The sequence below is a fragment of the Ruditapes philippinarum genome, unplaced genomic scaffold (genome assembly GCF_026571515.1).
Source record: "Ruditapes philippinarum isolate M1 unplaced genomic scaffold, ASM2657151v2 ctg2624_1_1_1_1, whole genome shotgun sequence".
Lineage (NCBI taxonomy): Eukaryota > Metazoa > Mollusca > Bivalvia > Venerida > Veneridae > Ruditapes > Ruditapes philippinarum.
In genome coordinates this window covers 96,798-124,481 of record NW_026856741.1, presented here as the reverse complement: position 1 = coordinate 124,481, position 27,684 = coordinate 96,798, and the positions used below count along the sequence as shown (strand labels likewise).

At 34.5% G+C, this 27,684-nt stretch overlaps 3 protein-coding genes across 4 annotated transcripts in view; 2 read left to right on the top strand and 1 right to left on the bottom strand.

Annotated features, from left to right (window-relative positions):
• Nucleotides 1–2,015: 2,015 nt before the first annotated feature.
• LOC132747572 (mutS protein homolog 5-like) lies at nt 2,016–11,656 on the top strand. Its single transcript, XM_060736991.1, has 5 exons — nt 2,016–2,328; nt 5,081–5,223; nt 6,900–7,037; nt 7,335–7,408; nt 10,287–11,656. The coding sequence occupies exons 1-5, from the start codon at nt 2,016–2,018 to the stop codon at nt 10,390–10,392; spliced, it is 774 nt and encodes a 257-aa protein (XP_060592974.1). The 3' UTR covers nt 10,393–11,656.
• Nucleotides 11,657–15,684: 4,028 nt separating this feature from the next.
• LOC132747566 (neuronal acetylcholine receptor subunit beta-3-like) lies at nt 15,685–16,989 on the bottom strand. The gene has a single exon (XM_060736981.1). The coding sequence runs from the start codon at nt 16,987–16,989 to the stop codon at nt 15,685–15,687; it is 1,305 nt and encodes a 434-aa protein (XP_060592964.1).
• A 1,772-nt stretch (nt 16,990–18,761) lies between these two features.
• The window catches only part of LOC132747569 (hippocampus abundant transcript 1 protein-like), a 36,505-nt gene continuing 27,582 nt past the window's right edge, over nt 18,762–27,684 (top strand). The window contains exons 1-2 of one of the 2 annotated variants that reach the window (XM_060736985.1): nt 18,762–18,939; nt 24,314–24,361. In XM_060736985.1, the coding sequence (XP_060592968.1) occupies nt 18,865–18,939; nt 24,314–24,361 (123 nt within the window). In that variant the 5' untranslated portion in view covers nt 18,762–18,864. The remainder of the gene's footprint in view (nt 18,940–24,313; nt 24,362–27,684) is intronic. The other variant, XM_060736986.1, reaches the window with a different exon arrangement.

Genomic DNA, 27,684 nt, shown 5'->3' with positions numbered 1-27,684 from the left:
TTCCTAATGAGCTTTACTTGTAGCCCTTCTGTCCAGACTTTGTCGAACGCTCTTTGTAGGTCAATGCATGCTGTAAGGACCACCTTTTGCTCTTGGAGTGCGTCTTCGACTTCCTGCGCTAGGTATGTAGTCTGGTCTTCTGTGGAACAGAATTGCCGGAAACCAGCCTGTTCAGATGCCAGCAGGTCATTGGTCTCCAGGTACCACTTCAGGCGTGCGTTCACAATCCTCTCCATTGTCTTAACAACACAGCTGGTGAGGCTGATTGGACGGTAGCTGGCTGCCTTTTTTGGGTCCTTCCCTTTCTTCAGTATAGGGATCATCGTTGCCTCTCTCCAAATCTGTGGTAGCTGCCCTTGTTTCCAGCTGTAGTTGTATATGTCCAGGAGTTTGCACATTGCTGTATTGCCCAGGTGTGTCAGCATCTCATTTGTGATTCCGTCAGGACCGGGAGATTTTTTGGTCTTTAGCTGCCTGAAAGCTGCCTGAACCTCATGAAGCGTCAGGCGCGAGTCCATGCACTCTGACGTGACCTTAGGTGTTTTCCTGTCCCTTTGTTCTCTTCTTGCTTCCCTCAGTCGTTCACTGTTGATGGGGATGTCGCTGACATCTTTGTAGTTTTGGGCAAAGACGTTTGCTGCTTGTTTGCCCACCAACAGCTCTCCCTCCTCTTCCAAGGTAACTGAGCCTCTCGCTTTGTCTTGGTCGTCGTTCAGCTGTTTTGTCAATCTCCACAACTTTCGGCCATCTCTCTCGAGGTTCAATGAAGCTGTCTTGTGTCTCCAGCTCTTTCTTTGGGCCTCTAGCTTGTGCCTTAGGAATTTGGCCTTGGCATGCTGTAAGTTGTGGTTTGCCTCCTGTGAGGGATTGTTTTCGGCTTCAACTCTGGCTTCGGACACCTTGGTTTGCAGCTCCTCTAACTGTTCACTCCAGTAGGGCTTGTAGTCTTTCCTCGCACCTCTAGGGATGGACTGCTGTGCTGACTTGAGGATGCATTGGTTGAAGTCCCTGACTATGTTGTTAATGTCTCTGCTTTCAACTCTGATGTCTTTGCAGAGTTCATCACTCACAGACTGGAAAAGGGGCCAATCAGCCTTTTTGTAGTTCCATCTGGGTAAGCTAGATGACATAGAGACAGAGCGGTCCAGTATGATGAGGACTGGACGGTGATCACTGCCTCCAAGTTGATCAGTGACTTTCCATTGGACATGTCCGTGTATGTCGTCAGTACAGAAGGCAAGGTCAGGCGTTGATGTCGAGTGCCATCTTCTCGAGTAAAAAGTTGGAGGATCCTCCGGCTGATTGATGAGGTTCAGCCTGTTGTCATCCTGCCAGGTCTCCACTTCCTCTCCTCGGTTGTCCATGTGGTCATATCCCCAGCTTTGTGAGTGACTGTTGAAGTCTCCAACAACCACGAGGTTTGTTGCTTCCATTGGGATACTGTCTAGGGAAAGAGCGTTGTCATTTGGAGAGTACATATTCACAAGAGTCATTTGAAAGCCGTTCAATCTGAGGCTCAGCACTTGGAATTCCGAAGTCATCCATATGCATTTTAGTCTGGATAACATTGATGTTGTTCCTGACTAATGTCATGATGCCTCCTTTCTTTCTGCCAACCCTGTCACTTCGGAAGCACTGGTATCCTCTGATCTTAAAGGATTTAGCTGGTTGCAGGTGTGTTTCCTGAATGCAACAGACATTGATGCCATTCTCATGAAGGAAGAGCTGAAGTTCAGTCTTTTTGTTGAAGACTCCTTCTGCGTTCCAATGCATCACTTTGAAGTGTTGCTGTTGGACTTTCCTCCTCCTTGGCTTGTTGTAGCCCTTTGGTCTCCTCTTGGCATGATGGAAGGAGTGACCCCCAGTAGCTTTGGGTGGACTCTGTCGAGGCTCAGAGCCCGGCACTGTATCTTCCTGGAGGGATTCCAAAGATCCAGCACCACATCGATGAATATCATTGTTTCGTGTAGTCATAGCGTTGGTTACGTGATGCAGTGGTTTGTTAGAGAGTGCCAATGGCCCAGCATCTCCGATTTCAACTCTCTAGGTTGGTTAGGGTTACCTCACCCAAAGCCCTTGCCGACCCAACTACTGACCACAAGGCAGTGGTGATTTTGAAAGGGTTGTCTCCCTTGGTTTGGTATAAGAGTTGTCCTTCTCCACCGTTCCCATCTAACTCGGGCTGTTGTGCTCAGAGACCACTGCTGGATTGCCGTTACACCGGTTATGATGGTGCTCGTCGTTCTAGCTACTGTCACCCAGGTTGTGACAGGCCATTTGTTAATCCACGAGGCTGTGGAGCTATTTTGACCCATAGCTGGGTTCTAGGTTAGCAGGCTTCAGGGCATATCCTCACACCGGTGGGTCATGCAAGCCATGCCTTTAGGGGCCTAGATCCTCCAAGACCGAGTGGTTTAGCCTGGGGCCGCAAGGTGCCCAGTTTCCGTTTGCCACCTCGGGGAGGTCCCATAAATGGGCCACAGCGGTCTTACTGCATGAGAGGCTATAACTGGCAGGGAAGGCTTACAAGTGGCTCCCCGGTTCCCACTAGGTGGTAGCCAGCGGTGAGGCTGTAAGCTGTAAGCGAAAAACACGAGCTACTCACTACAACAACACGCAGTTGCGCATCAAAGCAGTCATTACGGCAAATAGGTCCAATGGGCCGGGTGTCTTTGTATGTATTCTTATAATGTATGTGAAATGATAAATGCACAATGTCACTATAATAAACCATTTACTTACTTACTTACTTACTTACTTATATTTTTGAAATGTGTTCATCAATTATAACATATGTTCACACCTTTTAATTTGAAAGTCAAATCAAACTGCAAAAATTTAATTACATGTACTAATAAGAACACGTGTTCGTAGGATTTTTATAATAATGATAATTATCGCCGTTAAATAATAAACAGCCAATTATTCGTTGGTGCGTTTGTTTATTTCATTGCATTATTTGATTGTGAAACTATGTTAAATAATAACATGTGCATTAATTAAATCTGTGAAATATTGTTTAATTACATTAAGACGAGACTTTAATTAACATAGCATTAATTGTTTGGAGTAACGGGCATCACTGGGCTTAAGTGGTGCGACCGGTAGACGTTGATTTTTTTTTTTTTTTTTTTTTTTTTTGATATCGTTACGTACTTTGAACCATAAAAAATCTCCTCTACACCTCCTGTGAGAAATAAATTGTCTGGTCAATACTTTATTCACGAATTCGAAAACCTAGCAAAACGCCGTTTTCCGGTACTTTCTGTACATAGCTCTAATGGAGTGTAATAGCGAACTCGATGTTTTCGGCCTTTTTAAAATTAAATTGAAATAAAACAGTTATTTTTTATAAGAAAATAATTAAATATCATTGTATGAATAATTCCATACAAAAAATAAAGTTATTACACAAGTTTACGCAGAAAAAAACTTTATTTATTATGGGTGATTCCACTACGTCTGTTTGAATTTTATTGATTTTCATTATAAATAATTTATTTTTTTGAATAATTTTCAATAGATATTAAAGGAATATTGATAATTTTCAAAAACATCATTTTTCTTTACCTTAAACCAGGGGCGGATACAGAACATGGTTTCCTGTGGGGGGGGGGGGTTGACATATGGGTGAATGAATATTAATATTTCGCTACGATTCAACTAGATTTATTCCCTGCGGTCAGGGTATTGGTACGCGTTTAACTTTTGAGGCATAGAGGAGCACGTGACCTGTTTTAGGTACATGGAGGAGCATGTTATCTGTAAAGGTTACGGCCTGGTGAATTTTCGTGTTCTTTGTTCTATAGTAAATCAGTCACATTTGAGGCTTAATTTTGGATTCCACTGTTCTTGATGAATTATATACTATCTTCAACTTTAAACATCAGCACTATTTAAGTCAAATGAGGCCCAAAATACAATAGGTTAGCCATCTACTTTTTTCAGAAATCTTCACTCTGTTGTAACACAGTTTAAATTCACCACTTTGAAAACTCCTGACTGCTGGTGGGTGGTACATCTTTAATCCTTCCGCCAACAAATGAGTTCCTGGAGAATACACAAAAAACAACTTTTAAACACATCATATAACACACAAAAACTACACACATGCAATAAATACACTTTAATTATGACCAATCTAACTAGGGATGACTTAAATTGGGCCACTTCAAAATTTTAAAGAACTACTTTCTAGAATACAACGGGTTGGGTCTAATTCCGTACCGGGTTGAGACCTAAACCGTACATGATTAGTTAATCGACCTTTACGAAAACCTGGCTAAATACCGTTTGCCGGTACGTTACGGATAATCCTCTAGGGAATAAGTCAGAATTACACCTAATTAAGAACAAAAAACTATTACGTGATATTTTTAATTTTCTATAATTATAATAAAGTTTAAGGTGGAAAAACTTGAATGATGTGTTTGAAAATTATCAATGTTTCTTTAATATGTATCTCAAAATGTTAAAAACAATAAATTGTTTATACTGAAAATCTACAAAATTAAAATATTCGTAGTGGCATCTGCCATAATAAATAGAGATGTTTTCTGCGAAAACTTGTGTGTTTGCTTTTTTTTGGCTCGGAATTATTCATAAAATGGTAGGCTTATTTAATCATTTTCTTAAAAAGAAATAATTGTTTTATGTTCGACCTTCTCCGGTCATTAACGGTCACCAGTTTCCATTCAAAGACCTTGTTCTATATATTGATCGATTATTGTCAACTATATTCCTGATACAAACGTTTATTTATCCACCAACCCAAACAATGTTGAAGACAGTTAAATGAAATATCTTCATATCATCAAAAATGTTCTCCGCAGGAAACCATTTTACTTGTCATAAATCTAAAGATGTGGGGAAATGACATCACGCGCACCTGTTTTTATACGGCCAATACACAAACATGGCCGGTGATTTAGCGATTTAAATTTTGTTATCATTCGTTTAATATTATTATTTGGCGGCAGAAAATTTGCAGATTTTTTTATTTCTAGTATTCTTTTTCTGAAATCAAGTTTTTATTCTAACATTGTCTTTCTTTTACTTATGAACATTTTATATGTAACAGGTGGATGGCCTATCATTACTGTGTTCTTGTCTGAAGCACTGGATAGACCAGGATGTCAGTCCCCTCATATTTTCCTCAGTACACATTACCATGGCATTATACAACAAAGTCTAATTCCAAGAGTTCCAAATGTCAAATATCTGGTATGTTATTAAATTATAGGTGTTATTTTGTAAATTTGTATGTATCATAAATTTTGTGCAAGAGTATTCAAAAGCTTGAGCTCGTCTTGACAGTTGGTGATAAATTCGGTTTTACATACATGAAGTAACACTTTGTGTTATAAACAATTTTTTTACTGTATGATATAAGATACCAGTAATAAAACTAAGTAAGAAGTTGAAACTATTTTTATTTGTTTGGGTCGTCAGACCAAACAAATAATGGTAGCGAAATTTCAGAGTCTAATGCTGTTAATTGCAAATGCCGAAAGTAGTCCACTTTTTTGAAGCGGTTACTTCCCTTTATATGTACACTAACGATGAAAAATTCAGGGGATATCACTGCGTAAAGATGGTCAAAGGCAGGCGCATTAATTTTCAAGCAAAATAATTCACGAATGGTCGAAGATTTCTTATATTGTTTTATTGTATTTTCTGATCGAAAATAAGTAAATACAAAGCGGACATTCAATCTCTGACACAGAAGTTTCACGACAAACTTAACAACAAGTAGTTCTCAAAACAGCTTAAACTAGCGATTTAAAAGAAAGAAATATTTTTATTTTGTTACAAGTATCCAACAAATTACAACGCATTCAAAGTTTAAAAATAGCGTTGGCTTATAGAATTGTCAATAAATGCACAATCACAAATTACGCGGATGAATATGATTTTATCAATGAAAATACTATTTTTAGCGATGTCGATTACCGAATACTACACAAACCGAGTAGTGGAATATAAAGATTCTGGCGATGTCGATTTCCAAATACTTCACAAAGAAATCTGACTGCCGAGTAGTGGAATATATAGATTCTACATGTCGGACTGTTTGGGCGACAATTATTTCTCTAAATTATTTACTTCGATTTTAAACAACAGGTTTATCGTGAACAAAATACCTCGAAATCAATAAGGATTACAAACCCGAAATGCAATGGAAGTTCTAAATTTAGAATGGCTTGATTTTATTCAGGCATTGTATGTACAACTTCTCCGTGGTGCAGGGGTAACGCGCTCGCTGAGTGAGTGAGAGGTCTGGAGTTCAAATCCCAGTAGAGGAAACTTTTTTTTTTTAATTCTTTTTTAATTGTCTTTGTTAAGGAAGTAGCCATGATATGCAAGGATAAAGTGTGGCTGTCATAAAAATGAACATAAATGATTTTTTGATGCAACTCTAGTTATACAAAATTCCGTATGTATCAAAATCTGGTGCTTTTCAAGATGAATTATAGTACATAAAAATAAACTTATACAGGAAAATACATACAGATATACAGCACGATTTAAATTGCAAAGATCAGAAAATACCACAGAGCTTACAGCCCTTTGATTCTTTATAAATATACATGCTTATAGCTGAGCCTACGGGCACTATGTTAGAAGGGTAGCCTACGCCCCCATACATCGTTTTAAACATGCCAGAGTTGCGAGGCCTTATGTATGCCCCACATTAAATATACACCCCACAAGTATGGTCTCAAATAGACCGATGCCCCGTAAATGGAGGAATGTGTATGTATATATATATATATATATATATATATATATATATATATATATATATATATATATATATATATATATATATATATATATATATATATATATATATATATAAATGTACAGTTTATGAATACATTCATGAATTTATTCAGACACTTGAGACATTACATAATGGTGAAGAATTAGTTTTCTTGTACCAGCTAGTGGAAGGTCATACTTCTTCAAGTTACGCTTGCCATGTTGCAACACAAGCAGGACTTCCAAGTACGATCGTCAAGAGAGAGACAGAGGTAGTAAGATATTTCTATTACATACAAGCATTTAATTTCATTGGCAGAAACTTGCAACATTGCCTGAATTTTGATTCATTATTAATTTTAAAAATGAAATTTTATTGAATAAAATTTTGGGTACCGGCAATCTATTGAAGTGAAAATTGAAGAAAAACAATAATGGTATTTTTTGCTGGATCTTAAGGTATTGTCTTATTGTCTTAAGGTATTGTCTATAAAAATTGCATTATACCATAACTTAACACTAATGTCTGAAAATCCCTCATTTAAATTCTTTCCATCTTCCTTTTCAAGGTATCTCAATTGATAAGACAATGTAAACCCGTGCAGAGACGAGATACCGTGGCAACTGAAACTCAATTTAAAAGGTAAGCACTCAGTTCAATATTGAATAATATATAATATAATGACATCTTTATGTCACAGCATCAAATTTTTGACATTTTTACAAAATTTGTAACATCAAGTTCAATAAGGAAGTCATTTGATTTGTTTTGCCTCTGAAAATGAAAACCAGGCTAGTACAATATTGATTTTATATGAATTTTTTTACTTGAAGTTATGGAGTACAATAGTGATTGGATATGGATTTTTAGCTCGACTATTCGATAAGAATTACAGGCTGTCCAGCGTCCCTAAAATTCCTAAAAAATCCTAATTTTTTTCAGTTTGGCTAAAATTCCTAAAAAAGTGAAAAATTCAAAGGGAATTCCTAAAAATGCCCTATTTTTTCACTGAAATTCCTAAAAAAATTTATCTTTTGTTATAAACATACTTATAACTTGTAACCCTGTGACATAACAAAGTTGACCATGTTTTGAACATGGTTAAATATGATTTGCCATGATTTGCCAACTCAAAATTGGTGACATTGAAATGGTTTCGTTTCAACTAAAAGTTACTTTGACTATGTCCGTAACATTGCTATCATATAATCAAAGCAGTTGTTAATAATCATGTTGACAGTTAACAGCAAAAACAATACCATATCATGGTCCTGAAACTTAAATCATAACAATAAGAGGTCCACTTATTCTGGAATATTTTGACACTGTTTTGCCAACTCCAGATATCTTGAATTTTATGTTTGTTCTTTTTTTCCAAATGGCTGAAGTGGTCCATTTATATCATATCATATTTTAAAATGATCATTATGAAGCTGTTGTAACACAATCTTAATTAAAAACATGTATAAATAGTTGTTAAAAATTAATATAAAATTTGTTTACTCACAACTCTTATATTTAAATCTGCATAATTTCAAAACAACATTGTAAAGTACTAAATGTGTTAACATAGACTTTGTAAAATTAACTCTTTCCCTCATACTTATTTATCCTTTCTGATGCCTCAGTAGGAGAAATTGTTTTTTGGCCACAAAGTTATCAATTTTATTCAATTCTTGTTCTTTTCATTCATATGGTGCAATGAAGGAAAATGCAGGCTCATATAATTTAATTAATCACACTCAAAATAATTTGGAAGTTCACTAATATAAAGCTCATTTCCAGTTACCATGTACACACATTTTGCAATTATGTGATCTAGATAAACTGCAATTGAATGGTCTGTGTGATGAACTTTTTTGATGTGCAATTCTGTGTGTTGATTTTGATGCTTCAAATTTGTTTAAATAATTGTACTAAGGCTAATGCCTTTTTACTTCCTACTTATTCAAAAAAATTCATTTGTCCATATTCAAAAGCTGCATTGTGCATGAATTTCACTGTATAAGAATTCCTTTTAGACACTTGTGGTTATAACATTCCCAAAACATAGGTAGAGCATGTTCTTTTTGACATGTTCAGCCATTGAAAAAACATATTTCAAATATGGTTTGAACATGGTTTGACTATGACCATTTCCGCAGGGGAGGCAGTTGACAAGTGAGTCAACACTGGTAGACACCTTTGCTCTAACTAAACTAAAGCATTATTTGTGAGTTACTTTTGTGTCAAATATGCAAAGGTTTGCCCTCATCATGGTTCTTCTGGGCCTTAGTTTAGTTATAAAATTCCAGATTGTAGCCCTAACATTTCTATTATGTACCCTAAAATTCCTAATTTTATCCCTAAAATTTCTAAAATATTGCCCTAAAATTTGCCCTAATTTTATGTCAGAAGGTGCTGGACAGCCTGGAATTAGTAGAGCTATTGTAGTCACCCGAGCGTCAGCGTCCGCCTAACCACTTATGTTAAAGTTTTTGTAATACCTCAAATATTTTCAAAGTCCATTGACATATGGGTTTGAAACTTTGCACACTTGTTCACCATCATGACCCCAACCTGTAGACAGGAGGAGATAACTGTATCAAGCATTTTGACAGAATTATGCCCCTTTTTTGACTTAGAATTTACGTTAAAATTTTGCAATACCTGAAATAATTTCAAAGTCCATTGACATATGGCTTTGAAACTTTGCACACTTGTTACCATCATTACCCCAACCTGTAAACAGAGGGTGGTAACTGTATTAAGCATTTTGACAGAATTATGCCCCTTTTTCGACTTAGCATTTATGTTAAAGTTTTTGTAATACCTCAAATATTTTCAAAGTCCATTGACATATGGCTTTGAAACTTTGCACACTTGTTTAACATCATTACCCCAACCTGTAAACAGGAAGATGTAACTGTATCAAGCATTTTGACAGAATTATGCCCCTTTTTCGACTTAGAATTTACGTTAAAGGTTTTGTAATACCTCAAATATTTTCAAAGTCCATTGACATATGGCTTTGAAACTTTGCACACTTGTTCACCATCATTACCCCAACCTGTAAACAGGAGGAGGTAACTGTATCAAGCATTTTTTTTACTATCAAGCACTAAGAATAGTCGAGCGTTGCTGTCCTACCGACAGCTCTTGTTTGGAGTGGCAAAAAGAAAACAAGGGTAAATTAATCAAATTGGATCCAATGATGATTTATTATGAGATCCCATTATGCAAAAGTTCAAAATTCAAAATGGTTACATTTTTAAGGTGTGAAATAAATTTAACTTCATCAGTTTGAGTGATTTTTGTATCAAAATATCATATTAATAGTTTAATACAGTTTCACTTAACTTTACTTTTGGCATAACATTGATGGCAAATGTGTTGAAAGTAAAAGAAACTTTAAAACAACCCTACCTATAAAGCATGCAACCATGCTAATCAGTTCCAAGTTATTTTATTAAATTGCTTGTTATTTCATTAAAATATATAGAATGTGAGTTTTTAACATAACTTTTGTGATAATTTTCAGATGCCAGACAATTGTTAACAGATTTATGGACCTGGATCTTGAAACTGCAGACCTCAAATCTTTCCTGACCGGTTTTGTTCTGCCAACCATTGATGGAAAAATGTGAACATGAACAGCCTGGAATGTTCTATTAAGTCCATTTCATGAAATTGCTTAAATTACATTCACTCTTCCTGGTTTTGATGAAAAATTGTAAACATGAATGAACTGACATGTGCCTGTACATTGGTTTCAAGAAATTGCTGACTTTGGATTTATTCTTCCATTCATTTATGGAAAATTGTAAACATTACAATTTTGTTGTTGTTTTCTAAACATTTCATGGAATATTTAAATTTAGATTTATTCATCTGGATAGTAAAGGAAACTAATTTTTACTGATAAAATCAGGGTAACGCTCATTGTGTACATTGACATCTAGATTTGTTTTCCTGTTCCTTGCATGTCTTTGCTGACAGCAGCTGATCCTGCCCATGTGACCAATGAAGCATTCTGGCCATGTGATCAATGCAAACCAATGCAGCATTCTGTCCATGTGACCAATTAAGCATTCTGCCCATGTGATCAATGCAAACCAATGCAGCATTCTGTCCATGTGACCAAAGAAGCATTCTACTACCCATGTGACCAATGCAAACCAATGCACCATTCTGTACATGTGACCAATGCAGCATTCTGTACTTGTGACCAATGCAGCATTCTGTCCATGTGACCAATGCAGCATTCTGCCCGTGTGATCAATGCAAACCAATGCAGCGTTCTGTACATGTGACCAATGCAGCATTCTGTCCATGTGACCAATGAAGCATTCTGCCCATGTGATCAATGCAAACCAATGCAGCATTCTGTCCATGTGACCAAAGAAGCATTCTGCCCATGTGACCAATGCAAACCAATGCAGCATTCTGCCCATGTGACCAATGCAAACCAATGCAGCATTCTGTACATGTGACCAATGCAGCATTCTGTCCATGTGATCAATGCAAAACCAATGCAGCATTCTGTCCATGTGACCAATGCAGCATTCTGCCCATGTGACCAATGCAAACCAATGCAGCATTCTATCCATGTGAACCAATGAAGCATTCTGCCGATGTGTCCAATGCAGCATTCTACCCATGTGACCAATGCAAACCAATGCAGCATTCTGTCCATGTGACCAATGCAAACCAATGCAGCATTCTGTCCATGTGACCAATGCAAACCAATGCAGCATTCTACCCATGTGACCAATGCAAACCAATGCAGCATTCTACCCATGTGACCAATATCATTCTACCAATGCAGACCAATACAGCATTCTACCCATGTGACCAATGCAGACCAATACAGCATTCTGTCCATGTGACCAATGAAGCATTCTGCCCATGTGTCCAATGCAGCATTTCTACCCATGTGACCAATGCAGCATTCTACCCATGTGACCAATGAAGCATTCTGCCCATGTGACCAATGCAAACCAATACAGCATTCTGTCCATGTGACCAATGAAGCATTCTACCCATGTGACCAATGCAGACTGTGTGTGATCATAGTCTGTATTGTTTGCTATTTATCAGTTTTTGAAATATTTTCTTAAAATGATGAAATTCAAAATATTGTCAACATTGAAAGAGGGGCAAGTCCATTTATGATGAAGGTATATCACATTTGATTCATCGTCCTTAACAACCCATTTCTAAAGTGCCATATAAAGAAACATTGTTATGACCCAGTAGGATTTAAGCATATAGTTAAAGCATCCATTATCGAAAGTCTTTTACAAATATATAGCCTTTGATATACATGTATCTTTCATATTCTTACAAAAATACTGTCAGGTATTTAATATCAAAAGTTGTTTTTAATTTCTTTAACGTAGTTTTTTTAGTGTGATTACACATAAAACCACTATCAGTGCCATAGTGTGTTCACTTTGTTTATGAATTTTACATCTATTATGTATGTTATTTTTTGTTATTTATCATGAAAATTTATTTAATTTTACGAGATAACTTGTTAAAATTGTTGAGTTTTAGACAATATAAAGGTGAGTTAAATTCAGTTATATTACACTGCATTTTATTTTTACTATCCCACACCAAAAATGTAGCTAGATATATGGTTAAAGTTTCACTTTGTCCTTCCTTCTGTTTCACTGAGAAGGAGTGCAGTGCATAGGAATGAGAACTACCTTTCATAATTTTTGAGTTGGTTCCCTTTGTTGTTCTTGATGCTTTATTTTCGTTTGCAGCAAAACTTGAAAAGTAAGATATAAACTTGAAAATTCATAGTCGAAAAGATCTCATTATCTAGGTGTGTCGGTGGCGGAGTGGTTAAGGTCTTCCACTTTAAACCTCTTGCCTCAGATGTAGGTTCCAGCCGTGCAAGCATCGTCGGATTGTACATGCAAGAAAGCTAACAGCTTGCAAAATCTCTGTGGTTCTACTCAAGTTCCTGTTTGTGCCTTAAAAATAATGTACAGATAGGGGCCACCAGTCAAGCTGGAAAGGCGCCATATGACCTATACTGTACGAATTGGTGCTCATTAATATTTTAGTAAACGTTGTATCTTATCAACCAGTAATGATATATATATATATACATGTATATATATGTGCCCTGAAACGTCACACACTTGAGATCAAAGTACAAATTAGGAGGTAAAGTCTGCCCAAGTCTCTTGACATGGATTTTGACAGACTCTTGACCCTTTTTGACATTAGAAAATTCTTGATGCAACAGCAATCTATAAACCTACTGAGGTTTTCACTTGATTTTTTACTAAGTTATATAGACCTTTAGTATATTACGATTTTAAATTAATCTTAAAAAGGCTAATGATTGTTTTCACTTGAAAGTTGATTGTTTGTTTGTTTGTTTCATTTTACACCTTTTTCCAACAGTATTTCAGTCATATAGGCGGGTAGTTTCCTAACCATCGTTCCTGGAGAGTTAAACCAGTACATTGTACTAGACTACCTTCCTCCGAGCTAAACTACCAAAGCATCTCCCGGGGATCGAACCCTCGCCAGAGAGGTAACTGGATTAGAAGTCATCGACTCAAACCCCTCGACCACGGAGGCGGCTGGAAAGTTGATTCAAGTAAAGTATGACCCTTTGCTGCCTGTGTTCATATGTGATTTACAAGAGAAAATTCTTCTGTGTGCACATAGGGGGAAAAGTACATGTAGTCCCTGAAGAACATTGAAATTGAAAATGCAGGCTTGGTTTGATTGAGCCTACTCAAGGAAAGTGCAATCTACCTTTCGTTTCATAAACAATTTCAAGAACTATTGTCACCAAGTGCCTCTCCCATCCCTACTCTCATGGTTTTGAGAATTTTTTAAGGGAACGGGGTGAATAATGGGTAATGGCTCTTTGTTGTTTATTTCATATGCGAGTTATAGGAATGCTTTTGCACAAAGCTTTTGCACAAAGCTTTCAACCCATTATTATTGCTCTAAAACCTGGCTTTATGACACTAAGAAAGTGGTCCATAGACATATATATATCGTAATAAAAGTTAATGAATTTAGTTTCGGTAAGATTGTATGTTTCTTCCGTTGATGATAAATAGTATTTTTGTTATAGAGAACAAAAGCCGTATGTACCGCTTTCTTGTAATATGATTCCACTCAATTAAAGACACTGGAAAACAAATAAACGTGAAAATTGATTTATTAATGAAAAATAACATTGAAGAAAGTAAAGTCCTTTAATTAAAAGCAATGAGACTGTTAGTATATTTCCAATGTTAAAGTTATAACTTTGACACAACAACTACTTATCTATACGTAATATTTATAAAGAATAAGGCTGGCATCATAAAATAGATTTCTTACATGTAATAAATACATGTCTTGTCTATCCAAAGTTACATTTTTGTTAACTTTTTTATTAATCTATTGCTTTCCTAGAAATGAAGTGCAAAACCCACTTATTCTGTTGAGCAATAAATTAAAAGAACCTTGGAAACCTGTATTTCTTTATGTAAATTGAAAACGCCTTTAAATAACATGAACAGTCAGAATTTCAAACGCGGAAACAAAACTGATTTTCCCAATTAAAATGAGCTTATATAATGAAATGAAATAGGATATTTAAAAAGATAAGAAAGAAAATACTACATAAAACGGTCTTTTTCCACACTTGTCTAAAGAGTTAAGAATGTTATAATGTTTGGGGAAAAAACCTGAAATTATGGTTCACAAAAATGGTTGAAATATGACTTTGTAATTATGTTTCTCAATGTTAGTATTTTGACATGAAATATGTGTTGAAGGTAATTAATGAAAACATATGATAGTGTTTCTAAAGATCGTCGAACGTAGAATATGATAGTTGAACAGGTAATAACTAATAACATTTCTTAATACAATAGTTGAACGTGTAATAAAAAAGGATATTTAAATGTCACAAAAGTTTTTTTGTTGAAAATATTCTTTATAATCTTGCAAAATTACAACGATGGTCTTTCAAAACACAGTAGATTCCAGCTGAACCATGTTACGTATGTAATACCTTAAAATACTTGAAACTTGTATAAAGGGCGAAAAATAAGACACATATTTAAATAGTTTCTAGTACCAAGTACTTATACCACTACATAAACCAAAAAATCTACGCGACTCAGCTAACCAATATGCCAAACTAATACTATAACGATGGTGATGATGATTAAAATCAATTGGTGATGTACTAGTGATGAGTGTTTGTAAAGAACACCGTCTGTTACAAATTTGATACTTATGTTTTGGGCAATCACATTTGTACCGTTTTTTTAACTGCTACGAATGCGAGTGATTTTGAATTGAAATGATAATTTCCATAGATTTGTCGCCATCTTGGATTTTTCAGTCCCCCGAGAACTTCACGAAAAAGACGAAATCCCATTTCGTAATCTAGAGACTTAGCCGAACATTTTGGTATATGCCCTTTGTTTATGATCGAAGACTTAGTAAGTGAGTAATGGGAACCTTTTTGCAGTTCTGAACATTCTATTGCTAATTTATCGCATACCCGTGCAGCTTTTGCGACTCAGTAAAAATGGTATTGCACGACCTTGCATATATTTTGACGTAACTTCATTTGCGTTATATAAACATAGCGTCACGACGCGCTAAATGTTAGCACTATAGGCGCGTCAATAAATTCATTTTTGTTATGTGATAAATAGAATATTAAATTCGTGTAAGTTCATTACTGAATTTGTTAAACTCGTTGAATAAAATAATATTATGCTCGCATAATGTAATTTTATTCTATTCGTTCAATAAATCAGTGTTGAACTTACACTCATTCAAGATCCTCTCTATATATAATATATATTATGCTATATATAATATATATACTGATACGACTCAAGGGTTGTGTTATACCATATATATATGATATATTGATAGTTTAAACAGTTCATCTAGAAAGTCCAGAAAATAGAGTCTTCCTCATGCTCTGAAACAACTGCCAAACAGATAAGTATAATAGCGGGTGTAATTGTTATCACTACAAACAATGCACAGAACATTATCTTATCAACTGCCTTGCCAACTTCCTGCCATGTTAAATTTTCAGTATCGCCTGCGTCAGAAATAATAGTATTATCACTCTTTTCCTCCTTGATTTCCTGCAGTTCTGTTATCTTTTTGTCTTTTTGTGCGTTTTCAATACCGTCTTGTTTGCTCTCTATCTTGTTTCTACCAATTCGGGAAATTTTTAATATTAATTTGTAAGGCGATGAGATTGGAATAGCCGTATCTCTTTCATAAAGAAAGTTATTGAAAATGACAATTAAAGTTGATACCATGCTAAAAAGTGTAGCAAAAAGAATATAAACACACATAATTGCTGCAGGGTCAGCTTGTTTTGGTAATTCATCAGTGATGACGGTCAAAAACACACTTAAAGACAGCATAATTGTTAAAGAAAACCCCATGCGTGCCGTTGTTGGTATAAGAAAAGCAAAACAGTTTAAGGCTCCAATTCCGTTCATTGGAATGATGATAGTTAGAAGATAAAAAGTAGGTTGTCTTTCATAAATCAGTCTGTATGTTATGGTTGGCGGATCATTTACACCAATTCTGTACTGAATCGAGTCTGTTTTCAAGAACCATCCACCATTTTGAATATAGTATTGAGTTGAAACAGAAATGTTGTTAGCAACAATCTTCATCTTGTCCATGGTATAGTCGACAGAAACGAATGTTAAATAACATGCATGCTTGTCAAAAGGCCAGTATTTCATATTGAATTTACACGAAGTCTCGTAAACATCTCCGGGAGAAAATTCTGCAAATCCTGCGGAGGTGAATTTTATACGCATCCCTGATCCAGACAAAGGTTCAAATGTCATTGATTGAGCTATACTAATTGCTGGTAACCAAACAGCACTACTTTTGATATTCAAATTTTCAATTCCATTATACTGGGCCGGCGTCCATGTGATGCGCTCATCAATCCAGTATGATGAAAGAACCAAAGCTGTTGATATGGATCCACGTATAGGGTCCACATCCGGTTGACTGTAGAGTAATAATGTGACACCAATGTTTATAACTTCACTCTGGTTGTTTAAAGGAATGATGTCAGCATCATATGATGTCAAAAGTGAAGTTTTTAGATCTGTTGCATTTTCATACGACTGGCTGTTTATCTGCCCACATTCAATTAATATAAACAGGAGTAGTGGTATAACCTTCAGTAGTACCAGAATTTCTTTAGCCATTGTTTGAAAAAAAATCCTCTTTTTAAAGACTTCCTTTTAAATCTGTTATCACAAGTTGTGTTTTAAGTTAAACTGATTAATGAATTATTCAATATGAATTCAGGAATGAAATATCCATTTTATTAAAACGAGTTGCACATTTTTAGTAGTGGACCGAAAGTTGTTATATCCACGTGTCACCTACGAGTGTTACTATTATACTCTCAGTAATGGAAAAGTTTAATCCTATTAAAAAAAATTCCATTGGTATTTACTTTACTTAAAAGACATTATTGATGTAGCAAATGAAAAAACAACAACATTTTTTTTAGAGATCTAGTCTTTCTGAAATGGCTGTATTTTTCAATGTTAATACCTTTTTCAATATTTACTATTTAGTTTACAACCTTCATTTATTGATAATTAAAGGAACTCCGCTGAAGTCCAAACCCTTAAAACATATAATTTTAAAATCTTAATTACATAAATCATCTTGAACACTTGCAACAAAAATACAAACATATAGACCAACATCAAATATTAAAATTTCGAGGACAAAACAGCCTTGTAATGTAAAAAACAACCCTCATTTGAGTTCCTTTAACGTGAACGTTATATTTGGTATTCTCTAATCCTATGAAACAATCTTTTTGTACTTACAGTATTTAACAAAGAACAGATAAATGAGTATACTGTAATATAGATACAAATAAAAGCAAATAATAGCACGCGGTTCCGAGACCGGTAACGCTGGATTCGTAAGAGCTTTCTGAACAAGCATGCATAGTTTCCCCCCGTTATCAAGCCTGCCTGCGCCAGTCTGTGACCGAAACAAGGAAGATACAGTGAAATGTAAATGATAGTAAAATATCTGTTGAAAGTACATGCAATGTAAGATTTTAAAATTATATGTTTTAAGGGTTTGGACTTTAGCGGGGTTCCTTTAATTATCAATAAATGAAGGGTTTTTTCTGTTGGAAGACTAAATAGTAAATATTGAAAAAGGTATTAACATGGCATTTCAAAAAGACTAGATCTCTAAAAAAAATTATTTGCTACTTTAATGTTAATGTCTTTTTATTTAACTAAATGCATAAGTAGTATAGTAATTACCGATGGAATTTCTTTTAAAATGATTAAATTTTTCCAATACTAAGAGTATAATAATAAGTATTATATAGCAAATAGTATTGTGTGAAATAAATTCACGAGGAACTAAAATCCAGTCCGTGGAAATTAATATATCTAAAACAAAAACTATAAGAAAAGAAAAATGCCTTTTCCAGGAATCGAACCAGGATTTCTACACTGACGAAGCCAACCTCTACGCTTTTACGCCGATGATAGTCAAATTGATAACGAAGAACAAAATTCTAGTATCCACCACCCGTTTTGAAAATATCTATAAATAATATAAAAATATAATTTATAAAAATCTTGAAAAGGGGAAATCCCTCGGAAACAAAGAAAACAACAAAATTTCATGAAAATGGGCGGTATGATTTGATTAAGACCGTTAATAAGAGTAAATGCAAACTGCAACATCCCTCAATAAAAAACTGCACCCCCAGCACCGTCTAAAGTTGTTCCGCACACGTCAAAGGTACGGTATGAGAACGGTATTTACAGAAGCAATTAATCCGAAACTATCGATCGAAAAAAACTATTGTTTTAAATATTGTCATAGTTTTGAATAAATACGGTTGTTATTTTCTCATACACTTATCATTTGTTACTGAGTTTTCAAAGATATGTCAAATTTTGATTTTGAAAGTAAACCGGAAGTCAGGGTGTCATTTATTCGAAACTACTCCTCTCCTGCAAATCGGTCACTCCAATGTTGACAAAATATGAAATTTCCTTGATGATAATAATAAATTTTGAAAGACTTAGAGAATGATAGGAAGGAAGAAGAAAAGAATTGTAGGGAAAATTATTTGGGGCCCTAGAAAGAGCCACGAAAACGGTGTTGTAAGTGTCAAGATTGCCCGCTTTCCAAGTTACTTTCACATTTTTTGTGTCAAATTACGATTTTTACATTTTCATTATCAATTATGGTATTAATATTATGCAACTCTTTTGCTCTTGAACATCTTTTATTGTAAAGAATTAGTCTAAATGTTTGTTATGTTTATATGTTTTGGCAATATCGTTTTCTGATTAATATCTACAGTGGAAACACATAATTTTTAATATGAAAAAGGCAAAGCCTCAAAGCGAGCTCGATGTACTTTTTACGTGAAATAGTATGAAATAATCGCTCATTTTTATTTCAAATGCAGTAACGAGTGCGTGTGACGTCACACGTACTGTGTTAAATATGGCTCCGCCCCTGTCGTGAAATGAATAACGAGTTTTGAAAACGTTGATAAAACTTTGTTTATTTTATTTTACTCTATAATTTTTCAAGCGAAATAAAGATTATTTAAAGTGTAATAAATGTAAAACTTATAACGTTTGCGACATTAAAATAGCGTACTTGATTTGTTTGTTTTGCACGTGCTGTTTGGCGCTACATTGTGACGTCATGTAAACAATACTTTAAACGTCTGTACAGCGTTAACGACTGAATAAAAGATATTGGTGTTCGGATTCATTTTCTTAGTTAGACCATTTTCTTTCATTCTAGATAGTTTTCACAACAAAATTCGACAAAAAAAAATTGTTTTTATTTATCAGATTTCAAACAAAATGGCGCCTTCAATTTTCATTTTTATGCACAGCTTCCGTTATTCTGGTTCCCTGTCCAATTATGGTTCCTATAGACGTGCGCGGGTGACCAGTCTACACATCCGTTTTCAGTCAGAATTCCTCAGTTTTTATCGTTATCTTTAAATTCGAAAGGTTGCGATGTGTCCAATTCGGTACTTTGGACGAAAGTTTTCAAAACCATCACTTAGCAGGTACTCGCGTTACCGTAAAGCTCGCTTTGCGAGCAGGCCCTTCGGGCCAGCTCGTCGTGCTCGCTATTAATAATTCCCAAAATTTGACAAAACCAGATAAATTTCCAAGGCATGATTCACTTTGCATATGTTTCTCCTCTTTATTGCAAATAAATAAAACCATTTCACAATTATCATCATTGTCGAAATGTCATAATCACATCGAGACCACATGGGGCTTCTGTTAGTCCTATAAATATGACATCGCTTTGAGATATCTTTGCTTCAGGGCAAAGCAACGTCATATCAAAATTGCTAAAAGCCCATAGCACATTCCAGGAGAAAATCTGGTAGAATGAAAAAACAATAAGACTCAATAAGACAGTGTATATTTACATTAATTTTAACCTATTTTATAATATGAAAAAGGCAAAGCCTCAAAGCGAGCTCGATGTACTTTTAACGTGAAATAGTATTAAATAATCGCGCATTTTATTTCAAATGCATTGACGAGTGCGTGTGAGGTTACACGTACTGTGTTAAATATGGCTCCGCCCCTGTCGTTAACTGAATAACGAGTTTTGAAAACGTTGATAAAACTTTGTTTATTTTATTTCACTCTATAATTTTTCAAGCGAAATAAAGATTATTAAAAGTGAAATAAATGTAAAACTTAAAACGTTTGCGACATTAAAATAGCGTACTTGATTTGTTTGTTTTGCACGTGCTGTTTGGCGCTAGATTGTGACGTCACTTAAACAATACTTTAAACGTCTGTACAGAGTTAACGACTGAATAAAAGATATTGGTGTTCGGATTCATTTTCTTAGTTAGACCATTTTCTTTCATTCTAGATAGTTTTCACAACAAAATTCGACAAAAAATTGTTTTAATTTATCTGATTTTTCAAACAAAATGGCGCGCCTTCAATTTTCATTTTACATTTCCGTTCGATATTTTATCGACAGCTTCCGTTATTCTGGTTTCCTGTCCAATTATGGTTCCCATAGACGTGCGCGGGTGACCAGTCTACACATCCGTTTTCAGTCAGAATTCCTGAGTTTTTATCGTTATCTTTAAATTCAAAAGGTTGCATGTGTCCAATTCGGTACTTCGAACGAAAGTTTTCAAAACCATCACTTAGCAAGTACTCGCGTTACCGTAAAGCTCGCTTTGCGAGCAGGCCCTTCGGGCCAGCTCGTCGAGCTCGCTATAAATTCTATGAACAAAAGTAAACAAATGCCTTTTAACAAAATTATTAAATTGTCACATCCAAAAAATCTTGATTAAATTTTCTCATTAAATTAAATTCCTTTTACAGCTGATAAACAAGTGGCCGGGATACAGTGTGGGAAATCTGATTGACTAATGCAAATGCAAGCGTTGACATGTAAATGAGTCAAAAGTTAACGGAATATTTTTTTATGTAAGATTTGCCCATGTACCGTAAGCGTGTTCGATTATATATTTTTAGCTCAACTATTCGATAAGAATAAGTAGAGCTATTGCAGTCACCCGAGCGTCAGCGTCGGCGTAACCACTTATGTTAAAGTTTTTGTAATTGACATATGTCCATTGACATATGGCTTTGAAACTTTGCACACTTGTTCACCATCATGACCCCAACTTGTAGACAGGAGGAGGTAACTCTATCAAGCATTTTGACAGAATTATGCCCCTTTTTCGACTTAGAATTTATGTTAAAGTTTTTGTAATACCTCAAATATTTTCAAAGTTCATTGACATATGGCTTTGAAACTTTGCACACTTGTTCACCATCATTACCCCAACCTGTAAACAGGAGGAGGTAACTGTATCAAGCAATTTTTTTTACTATCAGCACTAAGAATAGTCGAGCGTTGCTGTCCTACCGACAGCTCTTGTTTCTTCTTCTTTTGATTGTTGGACATTCATGAAAGAACGATAATTTAAAAAAAATGTCTCACTTTGATACATGGTCAAAAGATATTACCAACAAATAACCTTTTGTGTTTCATTTTTACACACGTTCGTAAAATAACTGATTTGTAAAATTACACCTGTAAAAGGATATCTATTGCAAGTGTATGCTCATATGAGAAAGTTTAATCATGTAATTGGTTAAATATCAATCATCAACTACCATCAACGATGCAATCATGAACTGCTGGTACAAATTATTCTAAAACTATTTGTTTGTTTTAATAATTTCTATCATCGGCTTCCATTTTGAATATGGCCCATATGTTCCATGCGTAAACCCATCTTCTGTAAGTAGCTGCCATTTTCACTTGCTTACCAATAATAATTATCCAGATAATAACCGCGTAAAGTGGCGCCTCATAGTGTTTTTTTTTCATCAGTCAATGAAAATATGCCCAACATAAACCCACCTGCATAATGGGCAATAAGTTGACAACCAAAGTAAATATTGAAATGTTAGTTATTAACCGGTTTTAATGAAGAGTTTGTAGTAGAACTTTGGTAATGTTGGGTTCATATATTAATTTCTACAATAATTTTGATGGAATAGATGGTATTTTATATAGTTTACATGTGTGAATGCCTTTTACAAACCCATGCTGATGACGAGCGGCCACAACTTTTATCCTTTGTTTATATTATATATAGAGAGATTTTTAATAAAATAAGGACAGATTTCCCTGTGATCGCCACTTAACAAGTTAACTGTTGGACCGCAGACATACATGTATGCATTATTTCAGGCACCAAATTATTTACTTTTTAGCTCGACTATTCGATAAGAATAAGTAGAGCTATTGTAGTCACCTGAGCGTCGGCGTAACCACTTATGTTAAAGTTTTTGTAATAGTTTAGATATTTACAAAGTTCATTGACATATGGCTTTAAAACTTTGCACACTTGTTCACCATCATTACCCCAACCTGTAGACAGGAGGAGGTAACTCTATCAAGCATTTTGACAGAATTATGCCCCTTTTTCGACTTAGAATTTACGTTAAAGTTTTTGTAATACCTCAAATATTTTCAAAGTCCATTGACATATGGCTTTGAAACTTTGCACACTTAATCACCATCATGACCCCAACATGTAGACAGAAGGAGGTAACTCTATCAAGCATTTTGACAGAATTATGCCCCTGTTTTGACTTACATTAAAGTTTTTGTAATACCTCAAATATTTTCAAAATTCATTGACATAAGGCTTTGAAACATGTTGAAATTTTATACTCTTCTTTGAGAGCATAATAGGACTCTCTCCAAGGCCTATAACTGTAATATGGATTTAAAGAAAAATTTTGCCTTTTTCTTTACTTAGAAAATTTTACCTTTTAATCAAGGCTTTTTTTACTATCAAGCACTAAGAATAGTCGAGCGTTGCTGTCCTACCGACAGCTCTTGTTATTAATTAATTTGATGGGTGAAGTGTCTATGGGGTGAAGTGCTTTGTTCCCCTTTAATAGCACCTGTGTTTAAACACCAACATTCTGTAGTGTTACATTGCTGGATAGTTTCCTCTCATCAAAAGAATACAAAGTCCCTGTTGGCATTTGAACCCACATTAGTGAGGACAGGTGATGCCCCTGTGCTTTCACCCTATTCAGTGATTGGACCAAAGGGTAATTAATGTATTATGTAGAGCAACTGGAGACAAGCTTGTCCAGTTATACTCTGATCTGGACCAATTGCTAAATATCATATATTCCAATCTGTTAATATGTCAAAAAATACTGCATATATAATATATCCAAACAAAGATTATGAATTTCACTAAACTTGTCAATGAAAAATTTAAAAATCTAAAATGTGTTGAACTATCAGTGACATTTGTTCCTTGACAATAAGAAATTGAATGGAGTTCTTATTAATCTTTTGATATTAATTTATACACAAGAATAGTTGACAGTGATCTAAATATATTTAGATCTCATGTTTGTTAAAGCACACTGGCTTCCATAAAGAATGAATACTTAAAGTTACCGGTAATACAGACTGTTTATAAAAGCTTGAAAATCCTAAGGTACCAATAGTCTTGGGAGGTCTACCTATAAGAGAGTTTCCACTGTATATATGATGGCCATAGGAACCTTACATTTGATTAATAATAATGAGCCGCGTCACAACAAAACCAACATAATGGGTTTGCGACCAGCATGGATCCAGACCAGCCTGCACATCCGTGCAGTCTGATCAGGAGCCATGCTGTTCGCTATCAGTTTCTCTACTTGTTATAGGGTTTGTAAGCGAACAGCATGGATCCTGATCAGACTGCGCGGATGCGCAGGTTTGTCTGGATCCATGCTGGTCGCAAGCCCATTATGTTGGTTTTGTCGTGGCGCGGCTCAATTTTTCACAAGTACTATTTGTTATATTTGTAGGATAAGCACAATTTTATCTCATTCATCTAGGAAAGGGAAGGTGTACATGTAACTACCATGATGAAATTGGTTTAAGTAAAAAAATGAAATAAATTGTTTACTTTTAATTTTTGTTCTCTTACAGTTTCTTCATTGTGTAGAAATTATTGAAGAAAAAGTTACCATGTATTTGGTATGATATTTTGTTTAATCACATTAGAGGCTTGTAAACATCGATCTATTTTTCACCTTGAGAGCTGAATTGAAAATGGATTACTATCAGTATTAATAAAGCTGTTATACAATTAGTACAAAATTAGACAACATGATACTTCTTTTTTTATGGTAGTAATAGACAATGTTTTATTTTCTTGTGTGTGTGTGCCAGTTTGATATACTCATTCATACTTGAATCAAGTTTTCAGCAGAAAGTTCAGAAGCCATCTTATGTCCATTTCAGCTTTATTGTTTTCTTATCAAGCTGATTTTTAGATGAAACAAGCCTCTAATAACCGAGGGATAATCACTCTATATGAAATATTTAATCATTGGTTCAATATCACCAAAACCCATTGTCATTATCATTTCATCTTTTATTTTAAACTCTGGTCATCTGTAGTGTTCAAGTGTTGAAAGTAAGACTATTAATGAACATTGCTGGGATATATGCATGTTATTGTTAGTCTTACTTGTACTTGTTTTGATTTCCAATAAGTTCACAAAAGACATAATAGAAATTCAGGTACTGCCACTACTGGAGATTTGACAGTGATTTTTGTTCTTATTTTTTTGCAACAACCCATGAAATTTAGCATAAATATTGTAACAGTATGTAATTTGTCAAAATTGAAAAAAAAACTAAATCAATATCTACTTAATTTTCAGCTGATGATATTTATTATGGTGTTTTACAAAAAAAAATTGAAATACACCTTAAAGTAACTTCATTGAACTGGTTGGATGAAATTTTAACAAAATGTTTGTGAATTTTCAAGATTGAATGGCAAATAGAATTTCACAGTTTTGACAGTTGGGGAAAATACCATTACCTACATGTATATCATATGTCAAACACAAGAACTATCACTGACAGATGACCAGTGTTAATATTATTCTAATCACATTTGCAAATGAGCCGCGCCATGACAAAACCAACATAATGGGTTTGCAACCAGCATGGATCCAGACCAGCCTACACATCGGTGCAGTCTGATCAGGAGCCATGCTGTTCGCTATCAGTTTCTCTACTTGCTATAGGGTTTGGAAGCGAACAGCATGGATCCTGATCTGACTGCGCGGATGTGCAGGCTGGTCTGGATCCATGCTGGTCGCAAACCCATTATGTTGGTTTTGTCATGACTCGGCTCAAATGTAGTTGAGTTACATTTAGCAGCAGTGTTAAATTTATAACTGTCATGTTCCAGAAGCACTGGATTAATGCATATTTTGAATTTCAGATATTAATTTCGATTTAATAAAAGCTTCAGCTTTCCTTAATAAACACAAATTTTAACAAAGATGGCAATGCAATGTAACTCTACAGGGATTTGATGTACATGTATACTTATTGATTATAAAAAGTGGTTTCAGCATATTTTCACAGACCAACATGTACATGTTTTGTTATTTGTACCACCTATTTTTCTAGATTTGTTTTTTAGCTCACCTGTCACTAGGTGACAATGTGAGCTTTTGTGATCCCATTTTGTCCGGCCTTAAACTTTTACTTTAAATGACATCCCTTATAAACCACTAAGCCATATTTATCCAAACTTCACAGGAATGTTCTTTTGGTGGTCACCTTTAAAATTTGTTCAAAGAATGTAATTCCATGCAGAACTCTGGTTGCCATGGCAACTGAAAGAATTTTTTTTTTAGAATCTTCTTTTAAAAAACCCAGAGCTAGAGCTTAGATATTTGCATGAAACATCTTCTAGCAGGTGTTTACCAAGTTTGTTCTTATAAATTTTAAAAGCCCTGGGGTCAAAATTGGCCCTGCCCCGGGGGATCATTGCTTTTTCTTATATGTATAATTGTATATGGTAAAAAATTAAATAATCTTCTTTTAAAAACCCAAAGAGCTAGAGCTTAGAAATTAAGCATGAAACATTTTGTTTTGTTGATTGACAGTTACACTTTATATATGTAACGTTTTGTTTTATTTAAAAGGCGTTATTTTTTTGTAACGATTATTTTATGATTATTTCATATGAAATATGATGATAACTTAAATTAAAACAGAATATGAAATTAATACTTATTTTTGGTTTTATTTTGAACATTTACATGAATATTGTATTTTGAACAGTTACATGAATATTTCATTGTTGCATTTAAAATACATTTCTACATTCTTGAATATACATGTATTTGTAATATTTATTTTAATAAGATTGTATTTATTTTAATCGTCTTTTCATTGGAGCATTTCAGTTTTGTTTCATCTAGGAAAGATGGCAAGAGTTGTAATATTATGTTGGATGTATTTAGGTTTTTAAAAAGAAATGTGTGCTTTGTATGTAAAATATATTTTACAGAAGTAACGCAGGTGGAATATTTTCATGGATAATCAAACACATAATGATATGATAAAATTTGATCTTACATACTGAAAAAAGAGCAACTGACAAATTATCTATTCATTTCATTTATTTAAAAAAAAAATTTAATGATATTTCTACTTATTTTTAGCCATTTAATATCATGGACTCTGTTTTCCTTCTTTATAGTGTCACAGTGTTTAAATGAAAAAAAAATCTATAAAATTTCTGACAGTTATTTCAAACATATCATGCCATCTTATTAGGCTAAAAATAGAAGTTATATAAATTGTGTAGATACATAACCACAATCATTAATTTAGTTTGTCCCTGGAGTGATGAATACATTAATTATACAGTAACCAAAGCAGGATGTGTAAGAATTTTATAAAACAATGATGTCACCAAAACATTGTTTTCCCTAAAAATTCATGATATAGGACCAGTGGAAGGATATTCATTGCCAAGGAGCAGGATGTACAGGGGTGGGGTTGATAGGGGGTGTAAGTATGGATAGGGAGTGGGGAGAATTTTTTTATGATGGAGAATTCCTTGTTAAAACTGGTACTATTAATATAGTATTATTCATAAATATAAAGCTTTATATATTAAATACAATCTTATTTGAATCAAATGTGTAAGAGGACAAGTTCCTCTCACACACAGCAGGAGCCTGTTGTAATATGTAACTAGTCAAGATAAAATTGAGAGTAGAAATAATAATATTTATTACCATGAAGGCTTACTTTATGACATTAAATGATTTGTCCAAGATCTCTTTTAGGAAATGCTTAACCCTTTGCAATAAAGGTTGCTAGAAATGTTGCCTGCTTATGATCTAATTCCCAAAAATAAAGTTAAGAATGACAGATAAACAGATTGGTTCATGACAAAATGTTATGGTGCTCAGCAACTGGTCATACCATCTAGTACCAAGCTTTTTACAAAGGCTACTGTGACCTAATTTGAAATCTGC